Source organism: Anolis carolinensis, chromosome 5 (genome assembly GCF_035594765.1).
Source record: "Anolis carolinensis isolate JA03-04 chromosome 5, rAnoCar3.1.pri, whole genome shotgun sequence".
Lineage (NCBI taxonomy): Eukaryota > Metazoa > Chordata > Lepidosauria > Squamata > Dactyloidae > Anolis > Anolis carolinensis.
Window position 1 is genome coordinate 99051170 of NC_085845.1, and position 19874 is coordinate 99071043.

Consider the following 19874-nt stretch of genomic DNA (forward strand, 5'->3'; position numbering starts at 1 on the left):
ATAATCTTATATTATCTGCTTAGAAGTGGATTATATGAGCCCCCTTCTACATAGCTGTATAAAATCCACACTGAAGTGGATTATATGCAGTGTGGACTAAAGATAATCCAGTTCAAAGCAGATAATATAAGATTATACATGGGTAATATAGCTGTGTGGAAGGACCTTGAGTCTACATTGCCATATAATCCAGTTCAAATCAGATAATCTGTATTTTAATTGGCAGTGTGGATCAGGCCTAAGTGCACTCTGCCTGTGCCCTGGGCGCAGATCCTCCTCAACAGTGTCTTCTCCTGCTCCTCAGCCCCTCCAGCTGCGAAGAGCCTCTCCAAGCGGAGGCTCTACCACTTGGAGCCATGCAAACGTCAGGGGAGAATGCTTCTGGAACATGGCCAGACAGCCTGGAAAACTCACAGCACCCCATCCAACCTCTACTTCCAAACCTCCCCCACGCACACTCCCAGGCAACCCATGCCACTGCTGAATCCATGGAATCTCTTTTTCTGCAATTTGAATCCATTGTGCCCTGTCCTAGCAGAAACGTGGCTCCCAGGTCCCCTCTCAGCCTTCTTTGCCCCAAACTAAACCTACCCAGCTCCCTTAGACGCTCCTTGAATCATAAATATACAATTATAATAGTATGGCCATGTTCCAGAAGCATTCTCTCCTGACGTTTTACCCACATCTATGGCAGGCATCCTGAGGTTGTGAGGTCTGTTGGAAAAACTAAGCAAGGAAGGTTTATATATCTGTGGAAGGTCTGTTGGAAACTAGGCAAGTGAGGTTTATATATCTGTGAATGTCCCATGTGGGAGAAAGAACTCTTTTCTGTTTGAGGCAAATGTGAATGTTGCAATTGATCACCTTGATTAGCATTGAATAGCCTAGCAGCTTCAAAGCTTGGCTGCTTCCTACATGGGGGAATCTTTTGTTAGGAGGTGATTAGCTGGCCCTGATTGTTTCTTGTCTGGAATTCCCGTTTTTGAGTGCTGTTCTTTATTTAAAGGAAGCAGCCAAGCTTTGAAGCTGCAAGGCTATTCAATGTTAATCAAGGGTGGTCAATTGCTACATTAAAAGCAAGTTAAGACAAAAAATTTTACTTGATTTAACAGTTTTCCTTTATTATAAAAACAGTTTGTGAATGCAATATTATTTCTTTGATTTTTTACTTGTTGCTTAACAGGCCTGGTTGCTTGTATTCTGGTTATCTGAGAGTTTACTGGACTTCTTTTGATGATTTGTACATTGTGCTGAGCCAAGGAGACAGAATAGGGATACTTCTGGGGGACTGTTCACCCTGCTTCCCAGCAGTTTCTCTGCTGCAGCTAGCCAATGTGGTGTTGGGATGTGGTGCTGAGAGCTCCTGAGCTTTAGTTTTGGGAGACTTCAGCATCGGTGCCGAGGCTTCTTGACATAGTCTGGTTATCAGGACAAATGTGGGACTAACTAAATATATTGCTGTTAATGTGGATAGATGATCCTTGATTGATCTTTGCTGCTAGGCATATGAAAAACAATCTGGTTTCATGGAAGTATTCAAGAGATCCATTCTCATAGTCAAATCCCTTTTGTATCTCATTTGGCATATAGATCCTGTTAGGAATGGGGGGGGGGGCTGATCAGATCCATTCCTCAGTTACCGTTTCTGAAGTATGCTTGAATGCTCTAGGATACTTCTTGGCTGACAGGTTTGGCAATTTGTTTTGTTTGTTTGTTTGTGCTGTGGAACAGTGAGCTAGAAAAGGGCCAAATTCCTGGTCCGATGTTATGAAGAGTTGGCTTAGAAAAGATCTATGGGCAGTCGTACTGGTTGGATGTTATCTAGAGTGTACATAGCATAGGCCACAGAATAAATGCAACCAAAACCAACATCAAAGGGTGGAAGGATAGTAATACCCATTCTCTGCTATAATGTCTTTGGAGATTTGTTCCTAGTGGTTAGAAGCCTAAAATATCAGGCTTGAGAGAGAAGCAGCTACCTACAGTGATTAATTTTTGTGACCACCAGTTACTTCTGAGAGATAAAAGATAAAAGGGTCCTCAAAAGTCCTTAAACAACTTTCAGATGGTGTGAGAACATTTTTCCTCACTCTATGCTGTCTGTCATTTTCATAACAATGGTCCACGAGGAATACAGAGTGAAAAGCAAATGGGTTTGAAGAGGGTACTATCAAAATGTGAAAGTCACACATGCAAGAACCACCTGTACTTGTTCATATAATAAATGTGATAGTCCTAATTTCCTCAGAAGATGCAGTTGTACCTGCAAATGTCTTCCAATTTCAAAAAGAATTTTAAAAAATAGAGGAAGCACCAGACATCAATTAAAGCTTTTCTAGTGACATTTAGCTGGCCTCATCCATTGACATAGTATACTGAAATTTCACCCTTTTCCATCAAACATTTGAAAAGTTATTGCCGTTTAAGGATTTCTTATAGGAAACATAGATTTTTAGTTTTATGAATTTTACTTTAGATTTAGATTTGATTTTAGTCTCTTTCAGTCAGCCCAAACTGAGTTAAGCCTGCTCTCAGTCCTGCCTCCTTCGGAAGCGCAGTTGGTGGGGATGAGAGACAGGGCCTTTTCAGTGGTGGCCCTTCGGCAATGGAACTCCTTCCCCAGTAATATTTGATCAGCTCCTTCCCTTCTAGGCTTCAAAAATAAAGTTAAAACATGGCTATGGGACCAAGTTTTCAGAGAATAACTGCAGTGCAATTAATGAATATAGAATCTGTGCAATGACAATTGGAATGGCCCTGGATTATGTGATTTTTTGGATTATTTTGGATTATGTGATTTTAATAATGTATGTAATTGGTTTTAAGTGTTTTAATTCTCTGGTTTTTAATGTAGATGTTTACCAATTGTACGTTATTTAAGGCATTGAATTGTTACAACTGTCATGTAATTGTTACAGACCATCCTTATTCTGCTAATGATTGAGGGAGGCACAAACTACATTTTCCATGGTCAAGTCACATATAATGCTTTCATGGAAGATGTTTTCATGTAAATTTGTATTGCAAGTATGTACTTTTTGATTTTATTGCTTAACATTGGATTATCATTAAGTGCAGTGACAGAAAAAAGCAATAAAGCATACCAGTGAAAGGATACAGAATCATTTTTCTCCTCAGTCAAAAAGAAGAATTCCTTCTTGTTTAGCCTCTTCCAGAAGCAGATGAGGATTCTACTGTAGCTTTTCAAGTTGTAAATAATTGTGGTCTGTTAGCATTTTGTAAAGGATGATGGAGGAGGCTGCAGATGGTGTGAAAAATGCAGCTGTGCAGATGCAGGAAGAACTTGTGAATGCTTGGGGTATTCACTGGAGAGGGGAGCTTCATCAATATTCTTGAACAGGGAAGGGAAGAAACAGCTGAGAGAGAAGATTGATGTAAGGGGATAAAAGTGTAAAAGTGCTTTTGTGGGCACTGGTTGTGTTGCAGATTGAGGATATAGGACAGTGACTATGACTGTGAAGATATTCTGTACATATTAATTTTCTGATTAAAGTTCGTTAACTGTTGTAAGGCAAAGTTAGACAATCTAGTGTTGTCCAAATTGTCTGGACTACTGCTTTGATTACGAAAATTGTACTCTAGAACAATAAAGTTATCCGGCAACCTGCTTCTGTTCTAAGGGTTAATTTAAAGTGTGCTATTGAGAGAGTTTACAATTTTCCAAACACATATGTGATATACATTATACATATGTAGGAGGTGAAGATAGCTTTGATAGTTCCTGCTGTGTATCCATGCTGATATTCACACCTGTTCTATATAATCATAAACAAAAGTTTCATATGAAAAGTTTCATATGGTTTATTGGTAAACCAGTGGTGTATGTTTTACATTTACATTTCACTCATGTAAATTTGCCATGAAGAACTTCCTAATCAGCAAAAATCTATCTAGTTAAAATAAATTGCAATTGTATTAGTTCTTAGTGTCGTTCTTCCTAGGACAGGGGTCCTCAGACCTTTTAAGCCGAGGGCTAGTTCACTGTCCCTCAGACTGCTGCGTGGACTGGATTGTAGTTTGAAAAGCTTGAATGAATTCCTATGCACACCACACATATCTCATTTGTCGTGCATAAAAAACACAGGAAAGAACAATACAATATTTAAAATTAAGAACAATTTTAACCAACATAAACTTGCCAGTATTTCAATTGGAAGTGTAGATTGACTGCTTTAGATTGATGAGATAGACTAGTTAATTAAGATTATTGTTGTTGTGTGCCTTCAAGTCGTTTCAAATTTAAGGCGATCCTAAAGCTAAATTTTAGGGCAGAAGCCAGGTAAATGACCTTGGAGGGCTGCAATCAGCCTGTGGGCCTTAGTTTCTGGACCCCTGTCCCAGGAAAATCTAAAATGGTACTGTCAGAATTTAGAAATATTTTGTAGCATCAAAGAGAGAGTGAGAGAGAGCAATCCCTGAGGGATTATTTCTCAATAGACAATCTGAGTAAACCAGGATTTCAAAACAGTTGGAAGGCTATTGTAAAATCTGATTTTCATTGGCTATCCCGCAACTGTGGAATGACTTGCCAAAAGAGCCCCAACAACTAAATCAGCTGTCAGAATTTAAGAATCAATTGAAAAGCCACCTCTACTGGCAGGCCTACCCAGTCATTTTTAAACTGGGAATTTAACCTGCATTTTATTGGTGTTGGTGTTTTGTGTATTTTGTATTATGTATGTTAATAGTGTTGTGTCTGCTTTAACTGTTATACATTGCCTTGAGCCACAATGAGAGACAGATAACAAATAGATTTATGTTGTTGTTGTTGTTATTGCTTTTTAGATTTTAAAATGAATAACTGAGTGCAGTAATGAATATAAAAGGTATAGTTGGAGTGATAGTAGCATCCAGAGTGCTGTGTTTGCATCTTTTGTTAAAGTGAATGTTTTTGTCTTAAGGTTAAAAGTCCTTAACAATAAGTGAATATTTAACTACTCTTCCAAGGGCAGCCAGCCGTCAGTCTTTAATAGAATATGAGATTACATGAACTACAACTACTGCTTACTCAGGGTGCTCATACAGAACCTGCAAAAAGAGAACACCATAGCTAAATAAAATAGCACACACCTTGAATAGGCAGTGAAAAAAATGCATCTCTTTTTAATTGTATATGTTCTGAAATGTTAGCACTGTTTTCAGATATCATCTCTTTTGACTAGAAATATAATCGGTTTTCAAAAAACACATTATCTCACATTAAGACTAAACTGGATTTTTTAACTTCAGCATAATGCTTGTTTAAATTAATAGGTCATTAAATGACTTAATAGGTCATCATGTTTAGCCTGCAGAAGAGAATGCTGAGAGGAGACATGATAGCCATGTATAAATATGTGAGGGGAAGTCATAGGGAGGAAGGAGCAAGCTTGTTTTCTGCTGCCCTGGAGACTAGGACATGGAACAATGGCTTCAAACTACAGGAAAGGAGATTCCACATGAATATTAGGAAGAACTTCCTAACTATGAGAGCTGTTTGGCAGTGGAACTCTCTGCCCCAGAGTGTGGTGGAGGCTCCTTCTTTGGAGGTTTTTAAACAGAGGCTGGATAGCCATCTGTCGGGGATGTTTTGAATGTGATTTTCCTGCTTCTTGGCAAGGACTTGGACTGGATAATAATAATAATAATAACTTAATTTTTATACCCCGCCCCATCTCCCCGAAGGGACTCGGGGCGGCTTACATGGGGCCTTGCCCGATAAAACAATCAAATATCAAAACACAGCAATAAAACAGTTATCCAATAAAAACATCAATTACAGTAAAAACAATCGTTAAAATCAACATAAAACATACAATATTAACACTGGAGACTAATTCATAGAACCCAGGCAAGGTGCAACATGTGCTGAAATGGGCCGAAATGGGGAAGGTAATTTCACAGTTGAAATGGACAAAGTGTAATATAGCATTGGCAATACCTCGAGAATGGGGCTATTATAAAATGGGCAGATAGATCAGTCCGACACCAAATTATGTATCAAAGGCCTTTTGAAAGAGCCATGTTTTTAAGCTCCTACGGAAGGAGAGGAGGGAGGGGGCCTGCCTGATCTCTCTAGGGAGCGAGTTCCAAAGCCGGGGGGCCACGACAGAGAAGGCCCTCTCTCTCGTCCCCACTAACCGCAACTGCGAGGGTGGTGGGAGCGAGAGAAGGGCCTCCCCTGACGAGCGAAGAGAACGTACGGGTTCATAGGGGGAGATGCGGTCTCTAAGGTAGGTGGGTCCCAAACCTTTTAGGGCTTTGTAGGTAATAACCTGCACCTTGAATTGGGCCCGGAAAGTAAATGGCAGCCAGTGGAGCTCCTTAAACAGAGGCGTCGAACGCGCCCTGTAATTCGCTCTGGTTAGAAGCCTGGCTGCCGAACGCTGTACTAGTTGTAATGAGGTCTTCTCGAACTCTATGATTCTATGATTCTAAGTAAGTGCCATTATTGTTGTGTTGTAAAACCCGTAATCTTGAATTAAATATTCTTGACATATTTTTCTAGGGATATAGCTCCATAACTTTGCCCAGTTAATGTAGAGTAGAATTCTTTTTCACTAGGTGCCCTTTGTGGAATTCAGATGGGCTTCACACTTCCATGTGTGCGGGCTGTGGCGCAGGCTGGAAAGCAAGCCAGCTGCAACAAATCACTCTGACCAAGAGGTCATGAGTTCGAGGCCAGCCCATGCCTACGTCCTGTCTCTGTCTCTGTTCTATGTTATGGCATTGAATGTTTGCCTTTAAGTGTGCAATGTGATCCGTCCTGAGTCCCCTTGGGGTGAGAAGGGCAGAATATAAATGCTGTAAATAAATAAATAAATAAATAAATGTCACCTGATCCCATGAGTGTGTGGCCCATCTGAATTGTCCTGCCTTTGAGATAGGCTAGAACAGTGGTTCCCAACCTGTGGGTCCCCAGGTGTTTTGGCCTACAAGTCCCAGAAATCCCAGCCACTTTACCAGCTATTAGGATTTCTGGGAGTTGAAGGCCACAGCATCTTAGGGACCCACAGGTTGAGAACCACTGGGCTAGAAGAACCCAAGTTGCCTCCTCCTTCATGGCCTGTCATCTTCTCTGTGTTCACACCAGGATGAACCCTGCTCCCTGCCACTGGATTCACTCCCACCCGGGGCTATGGGAAGTGGGAGGTAACTTTCCATATCAGATCCATGGCAGTCTCTGAACGTGCTGCCTGGTTAAGGGACAAAGGGGAACAGGTGTGGGGGCTCTAAGGTAAAGGTAAAGGTAACTGTTTTCCCCTGACATTAAGTCTAGTTGTGTCCAGCTGTAGAGGTTTGTGTTCATCTTCATTTCTAAGCCAAAGAGCCGGCATTGTCCGTAGATGCCTCCAAGGTTATGCTTCCCATAATTGTGAATTCCAGTATCACATGAGCACTTACATGACTGCCCTTTCATGATATCCAAAATCTTCAGCCTGTAATGTCTGCTTCACTGTGTAAAATGGAAGGTGGAATCTGTTATAATGTGAAATTTGGAAGCCATCAGTGTTATTATTGCAGATTCTAAACCTGGTGAAATGCAAGCTATGTATAACACCTTGAATAGGTCAGATGACTCCTCTAGTTTTAAAAGCAAGTGGGAAAATGCCTGTTCAATACTTGGATGGTCACAGGTGAGATAGGGGGGAGAGGAATCTTCCTTGACCCCCCACTAAAGCACTATTAGTTAGCATTGCTGAATTGGCATAGATGACCCCATAGCCTGACTTCATATGAGATATTTTCCTGTATTGTATCACAGTGTTTCATCAAAAATGGAAACCAAATTTGTGAGACTGCATATCTGAGCAAAATATTCAAAGTTTTTTTTGGTTCTAAATCGTAGGTGCTTCCAAAGTTCCAGGTTCATACTTATTTACAGGATAAATATACCTTTTGTGTCCTATTCTGCTTAAAATAAAAAGGCTGCCTTTTGGTTATTTTTTTTTAAGTAGGGGTTTCATGAACATATATTTGCTGCAGTATGTTGGTCTCTGAAGCAAGAGGCACTTTGGAAGGATATGTAGTTTTGTTTGCCCTTGGGAAAAGCCTTTACCCTTTTAATGAGCTTTACTGATAATCTGTTGATGGAGGTTTGACCACAGAAGCTGGACTTTGTGTTGTGTACCTATGAAACAGAGTGTGATTAATCTTTAGCCATAGATTGTATGTTTTTATTATTAAACTGTAACGATTGTTGTGTTAATAGAATCATAGAATAATAGAGTTCAAAGAGACCTCATGGGCCATCCAGTCCAACCCCCTGCCAAGAAGCAGGAAATCACATTCAAAGCATCCCCGACAGATGGCCATCCAGCCTCTGCTTAAAAGCCTCCAAAGAAGGAGCCTCCACCACACTCCGGGACAGAGAGTTCCACTGCCAAACAGCTCTCACAGTGAGGAAGTTCTTCCTGATATTCAGGTGAAATCTCCTTTCCTGTAGATTGAAGCCATTGTTTCACGTCCTAGTCTCTAGGGCAGCAGAAAACAAGCTTGCTCCCTCCTCCCTGTGTCTTCCCCTCACATGTTTATACAAGGCTATCATGTCTCCTCTCAACCTTCTCTTCTGCAGGCTAAACATGCCCAGCTCTTTAATCCGCTCCTCGTAGGGCTTGTTCTTCAGACCCTTGATCATTTTAATCTCCCTCCTCTGGACACATTCCAGCTTTTCAACATCTCCCTTCATTTCCGGTGCCCAGAATTGGACACAGTATTCCAGGTGTGGTCTGACCAAGGCAGAATTGAGGGGTAGTATGACTTCCCTGGATCTAGACACCATACTCCTATTGATGCAGGCCAAAATCCCATTGGTGTTTTTAGCTGCTGCATCACATTGTTGGCTCATGTTTAACTTGTTGTCCACGAGGACTCCAAGGCCTTTTTCACACGTACTGCTGTTGAGCCAGGCATCCCCCATTCTGTATCTTTGCATTTCGTTTTTTTCTGCCAGAGTTAGCTATTTATTTGAATTCTTCTTTGGTGATTTCTCCCCTTTTCCACTTCTTGTGCATGTCTCTTTTGAGTCTTAGCCCAGTTAGAAGTTCTTTGGACATCCATTCTGGCTTCTTTGCACTTGTCTTATTTTTTTTTCTTTGTTGGCACTGTTTACATTTGCACCTTTTGAAAAACTCCCATTTCACTTTTGAAAAACTCCCATCCATTCTTAATTCCCTTGTCTTTTAATATTGGCATCCATGGAATGCCGCTCAGTATTTCCTTCATTTTTTGGAAGTCAGCTCTCTTAAAGTCTAGAATGCATGTTTGACTTGTCTTAGTTTCAGCCTTCCTTTGTATGGTGAACTGCAGGACCACATGTCACATGCCCCTAAGGATCCGACCACTTCAACTGCATTGATCAAGTCCTCCACATTAGTTAAGATGAAATCTAGAGTAGCCAATCCCCTTGTTGCCTCTTTTACCTTCTGGACCATAAAATTGTCTGCAAGGCAAGGGAAGAATTTGTTGGACTTTTTACTCTTGACCAAGTTTGTTTTCCAGCAGATACCAGGATAGTTGAAATCGCCCATGATTACTATATGACTTCTTCTTTGTGCGTGTTTGGTCAACTGTTGACAGAAGGCTTTGTCAAGTTCTTCATCCTGGCTCAGAGGTCTGTAGTAGACACCCACGATGAGATCTTTTTGATTCCCAGTTCCCTTGATTCTTATCCAGATGCTTTCAAGCTGGTTTCCTGGATTGCAGTCTTGTATCTCTTCTATAACATAATTGTTTTTGACATATAAAGCTACTCCCCCTTGTTCTATTTCTGTGAAAGATGTTATAGCCCTCAATGGCTATATTCCAGTGATGGGAGTCATCCCACCAGGTTTCAGTGATGCCTATGACATCGTAAATGTGGTGTTGTGCTAAAAGTTGGAATTTGTCTTGCTTATTTCCCATGCTCTGTGCATGGATTGCTACAAGGTTATGAATGCCAAGACCTTCCCCCGAGATGTTTATTTGGGATTATTGTGTTCTCGGTACTTGGTCCTTGTTTTGTCTGTGCAACCCTCAATTTATCCTTTTGGCGATTCCCCGTGGTCGTGGATAAAATACTGTTCGCAAGGCTATTGTTCCCCTCCCCCAGTGGACCTAGTTTAAAGTGCGCCTGATGAGGTTTGCGGGTCTGTACTTGTGTGAAATGCACCCTATCCCTTGCCAGTTGGCCATCCTCTTGGAAAAGCAAGCCATGGTCAAGGAAGCCAAAACACTCATATTTTTTTCTATCCCAACATTGATGGATCTAAAAAAAGCAATATACATATTATGAGTATATTTTAAATGTGTGAAGTATTACAAAATCTGACATATAGAACAACTTGAAATTTTAACCCTGAATTTAAATAATAATAATAGTAATAATAATAATAATAATGTAAATGACAGAAATAGTTCTTATACAGTGATACCTTGAATTAAGAATTTAATTTGTTCTGTGACCATGTTCTTAAGTCAAAACATTCTTATCTCAAAACAAATGTTCCCATTGAAATGCTATTAGACCGTTCTGCCCCCATAGGCCCCCCCATTTATTGTTACGTGTTTTTAAATAAAACAACATGCTGTCGCCTCATCCACCACTGCCCTCCTCCTCCTGCAGTCTGCTCTCCTGTTAATATTAATGTGGCTTCTCTTTTTTCTATAATTAGTTCCTTCTAATCATTGAACCCCAAAATTATCAAATCATTTCCTTTTTTCTCAAAAAGTCCACAAGAGGTTTCCAGTCTATGAGAAATGTCACCAGTGGCCATTCTGTAATCAAACTAGGCAATTTGCTCATTTCTGCTAAATCCATCAGTTTCACTAGTCATTTCTCAAGAGTAGGTAATATTGTTTTTTTCCATCTTTGTGAGTTCAACAGTTTTACCCAGTATGTATTTTCTCATTCCCGAGTCCATATAAATTGTGTATCTTCAAATAAATGCCTGGGTTTGCTTGTCTTCAGCCTTTCTAGAGCAATATTTCTTTCCTTGTTCCTTTAAATCCCTATTTTACTAAAGCCGTGCAATATCAGAAGCTTTTGATTATTGTATTAACAAACTGAGAAATGGTTTGCAGCATGGAATCAATATTTATTCTGGAGTAAAACAGGCTAGTTCTGTCCTTAAAAAGTAGGCATTTCCCATGAATTGGTTTTCTAGTTTTGAGAGAGATCAGTGGCTTTTAGAGTACATGCTCCTAGACATTATGTAGTTTTTCAGAAACCTTTTTGAGACCTCACTAAAAAGAAGAATTCTGAAATAGCCAAGATGGACAAATTGACTAAGCTGTTTAAGAAGAAATCTTTGACTAATTTTAAGAAAGATTGGGATGTCTAAGAATACAATCCAAGACATACAATGAGCAGTTCCCCTGCCCCAGACATTAGATGTTCAAAAGAGGTTTCTATTACTCAATATAAATGAAACTAGAGCAAGACTTTTTTCCCGAGAGCATTATATAATATCAGTTTATTGAAAAAGGACTTCACTGGGGCAAATGGTATATTTCACAGTTCAGGTCTTGTGATTAAATCGTTTCCACTTCCATTTTTACTTCAAACTGTCTAACAGTATATAGCTAGGATGAAAGCAACCTCATGAATGAAGTTTAAACATTGATTTACAAGCTCCTGAACATACAAATGACTTCATAAATGTCCAACTTTTGTACTAATGGCAACAACACAAGCTTTTGAGCTGAACTTTGCCCTTAAAAGGTTTATTTCAATGAAGATTACTGTGTTTAGTGCACAAAATGCACTCAGCACTGTTCAAGCACCTCAGTTTCTTGTTGCATGAGAAGGAGGAGTTCTCAGTATGGATTTAATGTTGATCCTTTGCCTAACTTGCTGTATTTCTTAATTATTAAACTGGTTTGAACCATGAATTGCTGTCTCTGGATCATCTTTGCTAATTTTCCCTGCTTTCTGCCGTCATGGTGTCCTTTGACGTTGCTTTTTAATTTGTCCTTGTCTGGATACCTCCTCTTTATTCAGACCTTTCCTAAGCCTAGACCCTTGAATTGTTTTGAATTTATTTCCAGAGTCCATTCTGCCTATAACAGGATGAGCTTTGGAAAGCTATTGATCTAGCAATCCAAGAATGCTGAAATAGGGAAGAGTTTCTTGCTTTGGATCTAGTTCTTTGTTGACATCCTCACCTCTTTTGAGTAACTGTCTAAAGACTGAAAGGTACTGTTACCAACAGTAGCATATGAATCCAAGATTCTCTGGAGTACTCGTTTTATCTTCTTGAAGGATGTCCACCAGCAAGGTTCACACCTGAAAAATCTTAAATTATAACTGTTCAAATAATTCTGTTTAGTTTGGTATTGGGTGCCACTGGTTGTAATGTTCTTTGCCCTTTACAATTCCATGTTGAAGGATATGACTTCTCTTCCTATTAAAATATGTTACACTGATTTTATACGTGTGTGATGTACATCCACACTTTAGTTTATTGATGGCTACAATGACTTATTTGGAAGTTCACAATTAATATAATTTTTAACCTGCAATTGGTGACATGCTTAATATTATCGAATACATGTTCTGTTTATATGCATGTCTTGGTATCCTCTAGAAAGGAAAACTGTTTTTGTCCCCTTTTTTAATATCACACATTTTTGTGGACATTCTTCAACATTTTTGTTTGGGCATATGTGTCACGGAATGTACAAATCCTGGAAGAAAAAATGTTGTTTGGTTCTCATATATATGTTTTATAGAAAACGTGCTGCATCTATCTATCCATGTAATTGTCCTGGTCAGTTGAAAAATGCATGACTGAATGTCCTTCTAGACAACCGGAGTACTGTGTTCATGTTGTAGCTTGGCTGTTCTACAGGCAAATGGGAAACTGCACAGGGGTGAGGGCACTGGATACCTTCTTATGCAATCATGTAAAAAATAATTATTACTGTAAGCTTGAATTATGCTGGCATGATGCCCCAGCAGAATTCCAGCCTATAGCTATTTAGCAACCTTTACTTGCAGGTTCCACTTGTAAAATTATTCTTTTTTTTTACCAGTCTTGCAATATAGTCTTCTTTTTCAAACTGTGTTTTGAAGAGTCCTGGGAAGCAAATGAGGGCTTTCTCAATGCCAAGATCATTTATAATTGGCACTTTGGTAGTTGTGACCAGCCTTCATCTGAAGTGGAGCAGTAGAAGAGTGCTTTGCTATATTCAAGGTTATACAGCTGATCTCATTAGAATAGAGGATTTTTAAACCAAGGGTCCATGGGCTTCATGGGGGTACATGAAAAGATTTTAGGGGGCCTGTGAGCTTAAATATGAGCTTAAAAAAATCAACATATTATCTTTACATCTGTGGGACTCGGCACTATGTTTTAATCAGTTTTATTGTATTTATATGTTTTAACTGTTTTATAATTTGAGATGTTTGTATTTATGATTTGTTTGTATAATGTGGCATTGAATTTTGCCATAATCTGTTAGCCGCTTTGAGTCTCCTTTGGTGTGAGAAGAGCGGGGTATAAATAAATATTTTTTTCTGACCTCCAATTGAAATCAAGCATTTCCTTCACTTATGAATATAAGCAATAAATTACAGTAGTATTCATTTCATATCACATCAAAGTTGTTGCATATCTCATCCATACTTTGACATAGACCCAAAACCTGATTACAGTCCTGCTGTGTACAAACCATTGTGTTGTATAGTTAGCCAACTCCCTGGCAACACAGAATAGGTAACAAACAAAAGATCTCCTGAATAATGTCTTTGATTTTTGAGATACAGGGGCACCATTTTGCAATGATAAATCACAGCGTCAGCACAAGTTATAAATGTTGAAAATGTTGGTGCTCAGTGTCTTAAAACTATCTACTACTACATTCTGAGAAGGGGTCCATAGTTTTCACTTGACTGGCAAAGGGATATGCAAAAAAAAAAAAAAAAAAAAATTAAGATCCCCTGAATTAAAGCAGCAGGGAATCTGAAGCCCTGGTGAAGTAATGTCTTGTGTGAACAAAACATGCCAGAGATGCTTTTAAACTTCTGCAGCAGATGTGCAGGAGTTCCTAATACAAAACACATAAATAGTTTTGTACAAATTTACACTGAAAATGATTTTAAGAACACTAGTCTAGCAAAATAAATCTCCATACTGATTAATTGAAGCAAACCTCAGAGCTACTGCTGTATGCAGTTGTTGGTTGCAGAATTATAATTATTTACCATCAAATGCTAACCATATTGACTGTGATGGTTTTTGTTTAAATAAGTGGCTAAACTTGGAATGGGTGTGCATATTGCAGTCAAAAATGAGTGTAAAATATATTTGTGGACAATAAAAACCAAATTATTGAATAGCTAGTGATTTGTGCAACCTGAGGATGTATAGAGGATCTTTGGAGATGAAAGGCTCACCATATGTGTAGTGGACTCTAGGGAGACTGAACCAATGGGTAAGTAAAGCGGTGAATACCTCACTGCTTTACCTCAACACAGCCTCTTTTAGGCAGCTTTCCATTCTGCCTATTTAGGGGGGACCCCCCAGAACCCCACCATGTTAGAGAAAGATAAGCCAATATTCCTTTCCTGAACAAGGTTTTAAGGGTGTGCAATGGCTTCCCAGCTCCAGGAATTCCTGGATGAAATGGATTATCAAGATCCATTTCAATCTGATTAAAGCCTTATTATGGCACAGCTATAGCTTTGGTTGCCTTGATGGATGACCTGTCCTGGGAACTGGACAAGGCAAGTGTGTCCCTGTTGGATTTGCTGGATTTCCCGGTAGATTTCAGTACCGTTGACCATAGTATACTTCTGGGCTCCTCCTCTGGGGGCATGGTTTTGCAGTATTTTCAGTTCTTCTTGGAGGGTTGAACTCAGAAAGTGCTGCAGATTAATTTTACCCTGTTTACCCATGAGGTCCTTTGGGGCTGAGTTCAGTCCTAGGATATGTTGCCCAAATTTTTGGGAGATCTTTTTTTTATCCAGTAAGACTTTATTGGCATAAATAACACGACAGTGTAAAATGCGGTCATCTTCCAACATTGTAACTTGTACCATTTTGATTATTTTATCAAAGGGTTTCCAATGTAAGGCATTCAGGAGTGGTTTATCATTTTCTTTTTCTGCATAGCACTTTAGAATTAGCTGAAGTGTCACTGCTTTAGGTAATCCTTTGTCAGTATCCTTTATCAGTGTCAGTAGCTAGTTGGTATATTTGGTCTGGCTCAGATTTTTTTTCTCCACTGGTAGGGAGTTCTGGGTCTGACCAGAAGTCCAGACATAAAGAAAAATATCCTAGACCTATAGATCCAATCCCAATTCATGTTATACTTCTGCCATTACATTCAAATGGAGGTGCTGATTCACATTTGGAAGTTGCACACCAAATTTTGGCTGTGCCATTCTTTCATTTTGATTATACTTTTTTCAAGCCATTGACAAAAAATGTGTTTTCTTCATATAGATCTTTACTTCTATTTCTGTAATACAAACATATCATTGATGCATGGGTTCTGGTTTATATAAATAATGCCTTCACACAAACCATGCTTGGTCAGGTCATAGTGGCATCTTTTGTTCTTCCTGGTCAAATAATTGTAAATAAACAAATAGACACACATGTATTTTGCTCATGTACTTTTTTTTTTTACTTTCAGACAGCTAATAAATGCTAACTGGCATAATTCCCCTCATCAAAATGATGGACACAGAAAGTCAGCTTTGTCCCCTTATTTCCCTAAAAGAGGAGGACATTGGCAGTCCTTTATCTGAAGATTTTTTGCAAGATATGGAGAGTATAAAAGAACTCTCACAGTCTATAAGTGGTGATAGCTCAGGAGCATTAAGTGTAACAGACTTCCAGTCATTGGAAAATGGACCTGGGTCTGATGGATCAATTATTACAGGTAAGAATTATGTCATCTACAATGGATTTAAAGAACGGTGATTCTTATGGATGACAAATATTAAATGTTTCAGTTTCTGTACTGTTTACATGAAAATTAGAGCAGAGCGTTTGTTTCTTGGATCCAATTGGAAATAACTGCATGTATTCTTAATTAAAAACTGCTCTGCAGTTTGTGATAATTTGTGTGTTTCTTTAGAATATATATTTACTGTTGAATTGCCATCGACTTCAGCTCCATCTGTTGACAATTCCAGATCATGGCTCACCCAACACGCTCAAAACCTAAGTGTACAGAACCTTATGCTCCTCAGAACCCCAGCCAGTAAAGTTTGGAAAGGAAAGTACAGACAGAGGTGTTACCTCCAAAGAAACTCCCTACCCCTGGCGGTTTGACTCCGGAGCCACCTATGAAGGCCTACAAAAAAGAAAAACACAGAGAGAAAAGAGATAAAACACAATTACTTCCCATTTCTCTGACCCCTTCAATGCACTGTCATACAGGTGCGGGTAGATTGTCCATGGTTGTCTTGCTTAGTGTTGTCTACACCCTAGCCCAACAAGTCTCCACTTCCACAAGATTCAGAGGGCAAAATTCACAACACCCATCCATTGACAGAAAAGCTGTCAATGATTCTGAATCTATCATAGTAAAGTGTCATCCTTCTGAAGGCCCCTACTGCACACCCCATCCAGGTCCCCATCAAGATTAATGCCTTGACCCTGATCTAGCATGCACCATTCATGTTCAGCTTGGTCCTCTTTGGGATCTAACTATAGAAGTTTGTGTTCACAGTTTGATGGGCCAGGGACATGAGATAGTACGATTAACAGTTCTATGCATTATCTCCATCTTGGCATTGACTCCATTTTCACTCTGGAGATTAACATTGCTCCTGATCGAGAGGCTCTCCTCTGGAACCTACTGCAGCCCCTCTTTCAGTCCATCCCAAAGCTGACCCTTCCCAGCACAAGGAAGCTGCACCAAAGCTTACTCACCAGCACTCTTCAGCTAGACTCTAGGAGGATTGGTATATGATGGTCATTATGGTCAAATGTTTCTAGCATTCCCTTTTCTTTTCTTAATATTCAGACTCACTCTCACCAGCATCAAGTCCTTCATCAGTGAATCTTACCACTGTCCCAAGCAGCAAAGATGAAACATCCGGTACGGCATTAAACATTGAATGTAGAATATGTGGAGATAAAGCTTCAGGATATCATTATGGAGTTCATGCTTGTGAAGGTTGTAAGGTACTGCCCACACTATTTAATGTTTAAAAATATTACAGAATGATAGTCCAGTGCTTTGTAAAAAATAAAATGAAATTAAGAATAGGCAAAAATTGTGAAAAATAACTAGAATTAAGTCTTTTTGGCAGAAATATATTAATTGGGAGTGCTTTAGGGAACAGACATTTGCCATCCTTGTTGCAGGTCCTGAAATCTATAATCTCATTAGTGAAATGGTTCAAATCATCCAATTATTGTGCAAGTCAGGAGCAGCAGTGGTGCACAAAATGTCTCTGCTTCCTATCAGTAAAGCACCCGAATATTTCCCTTCACAGAAAAAAAAAAGTAATGGTAATCATTGGGTTACAACAAGCCCTTCCTCTTCTTTCTCAGTTCTATGTTTGGAACTAGTGGGGAAAGGTAGAAATCATCCCCTCAGTGATTCTGAGCTTCCACTGTCTGGTGTCCAGGTCAGACAGAAAGGTCCCCATTTTGGAATGAAGCAGGGAATTATTGTTATATTTCACGAACATGCAGTGTGAAATTACAGTATCATTGTGTGTGGATCTATGTTTCAAACATATTTTTTAAGATCGTTAGGGGCTGTTGCGATTTTATATGCTTTTAATGATGTTTAATGCTGTTTTAATACTTGTATATTTGTATATTTCAGTTGTATTGCAGTGCTTTAGTTGTGAGCTGCTTTGCTTCTATGTATGGAGAGAAAAAGCAGGATATAAATAGACATAATAATAATAATAATAATAATAATAATAATAATAATAATAATAATAATAGAGGAATATACAGTATACCCGCAATTAACCGTCACCCATGGGGATTGGTAGTGTTGGATAAATTTATTTTCTGTTTGCTTGAGAGTTACTATTAAACTATTAAACATAGGTAAAAATGTATAAAAAGTATACCCCATACTATACCATACCACAAACTGTATTCACTTGATATTAATATTGAAATACAGTAATTAAAAGCAAGTTATGACAAATTTTACTTGATTTAACACAGTTTTGCTATATTATAAAAACAGCTTTGTGGATGCAGTGTTATTTCTTTGATTTTTTTGCTGGTTGCCTCAGAGTTCTGGTCGCTTGTGTTCCAGTTAACTGAGAGTCTACTGTACTTTTCAGATCAAGGAAATATTTGTATAATATTTGTCTACTGTTACTTCTACAGAAAGTTGAGTAGAAAATAAAAGAAGGAGAGCAAGTGTAGCACAATGCCAGGCATGTTTGCTTGGAAGTAAACTCTCTTAGGAGGACATAATTCCTAGTAAGAACTTTTAGAATTGTGGCCTTAAATGTGAAACGAACCTTCAATAAACATCAGTGTATCTAATGTGTTCTTTCTTCAATTGTTCACAGGGTTTTTTTAGGCGGACAATCCGATTAAAACTTATCTATGATAATTGTGACCGCAATTGCAAGATTCAGAAAAAAAATCGCAATAAATGCCAATACTGCCGTTTTCAAAAATGCATTTCAGTAGGAATGTCTCATAATGGTAGGTAAGAGTGGCCATAATTTTTATTTTACCTTAATCATGATCCAGACTGAAAATGGCTAACCACAGATCATTATTTGTCGCTTAAGCAAGTGTGCAAAGCTATTTAAATACCTGCTGAAACGAAATGCTGTTAATCCATATGTAGAATACATATTCTGTTCATACAATGATTGTTTTACACTTTGTGTCTGAAACCGGAACTAAATCCAAGGGTGGTTCATCTGCTTGTGCAAGGGTTTATGTAAGCAGAGCATAAGAATTCATTTAGTACTTGCTTAATAGTACTGCAGTAAACACTTAGACAAATCTTTTTCAGTGCTTCAGGTCTTTTAAGTGGCAACAGCACTCTTAGATCCTGTTTTATTACTTCATCACACAGGTCTTCACAAGCATTGTAGGATGCTTGCAGCACACTTCTACGGAGCTCTGTGCTGCCCATTACACAATGCACACTCATTTCCGGCAGGGCTCCATAGATGAACTGTGGTGCAAGCGTCCTACGACGCTTTTCCCAGAACACAGAAAGTTTTCTGTGTTCCGTAGAGAGCAATGGGGCCAGCGTGGGGGGGGGGGGGGTGATGAGGAAAGCTTCACTGCGGGCAAGGCAGGGCATGGGGCGATGGGATTGTCCCACTACCCCGTGGATTTGTCACAGAGTTTGGTGAATCCCCCCGCGTTCCCTCATCAATGTGATGAAGTCCCTAGTTGATTTCACTGGTAGCTTCTCAGACTAATTATTAAAATTCTGAGTAAAGTGACATGTTTAAAAATGTTACAAGTTTGTGAGATCAGGATGGGATTCTATTTAGAGAGGAGCAGTACTGTGCTACACTTTACCACATTCTAGTTTGGCCATCTGTCGGGGGTGCTTTGAATGCCATCTTCCTGCTTCTTGGCAGGGGGTTGGACTGGATGGCCCATGAGGTCTCTTCCAATGCTATAATTCTATGATTCTATTATTCTAATACAGTTTTTCCTCCACATTTGCGGACTCTAGGGGCACAGGACCCCCATGATAAAAACATGATAATAGGTGCACTATTTTTTTTTTCTAGAGAGGACATTATTCTAGACATGTGTACGCCCTCCAGCATGATTCTGTGGTCAACATCCAGTGAAAGTTGACGATGGAACTATGTTAGAGGGACCTACAATTGCCAAGAGAGAACATATTTTTAAGTCACATATAGGAGAATAGCAGGGATGGTGACGAATACAGCAGTCTACAAATAATCAAATCAAAAA

General features: G+C 39.2%; 2 protein-coding genes across 4 annotated transcripts in view; one reads left to right on the forward strand and one right to left on the reverse strand.

The window, feature by feature from the left end:
* ppara (peroxisome proliferator activated receptor alpha) overlaps positions 1-19874 on the forward strand; it is a 44513-nt gene that overhangs the window by 19248 nt on the left and 5391 nt on the right. The window contains exons 3-5 of one of the 2 annotated variants that reach the window (XM_062983597.1): positions 15622-15870; positions 16963-17123; positions 18488-18626. In XM_062983597.1, coding sequence (XP_062839667.1) covers positions 15633-15870; positions 16963-17123; positions 18488-18626 — 538 coding nt within the window. In that variant the 5' untranslated portion in view covers positions 15622-15632. Of the gene's footprint in view, positions 1-15621; positions 15871-16962; positions 17124-18487; positions 18627-19874 lie in introns of those variants that run through there. The other variant, XM_062983598.1, reaches the window with a different exon arrangement.
* Positions 1-19874, reverse strand: part of cdpf1 (cysteine rich DPF motif domain containing 1) — a 48783-nt gene that overhangs the window by 3021 nt on the left and 25888 nt on the right. For both annotated transcript variants that reach the window (XM_008111378.3, XM_062983601.1), the window contains exon 6: positions 16233-16287. In XM_008111378.3, the coding sequence (XP_008109585.2) occupies positions 16233-16287 (55 nt within the window). The remainder of the gene's footprint in view (positions 1-16232; positions 16288-19874) is intronic.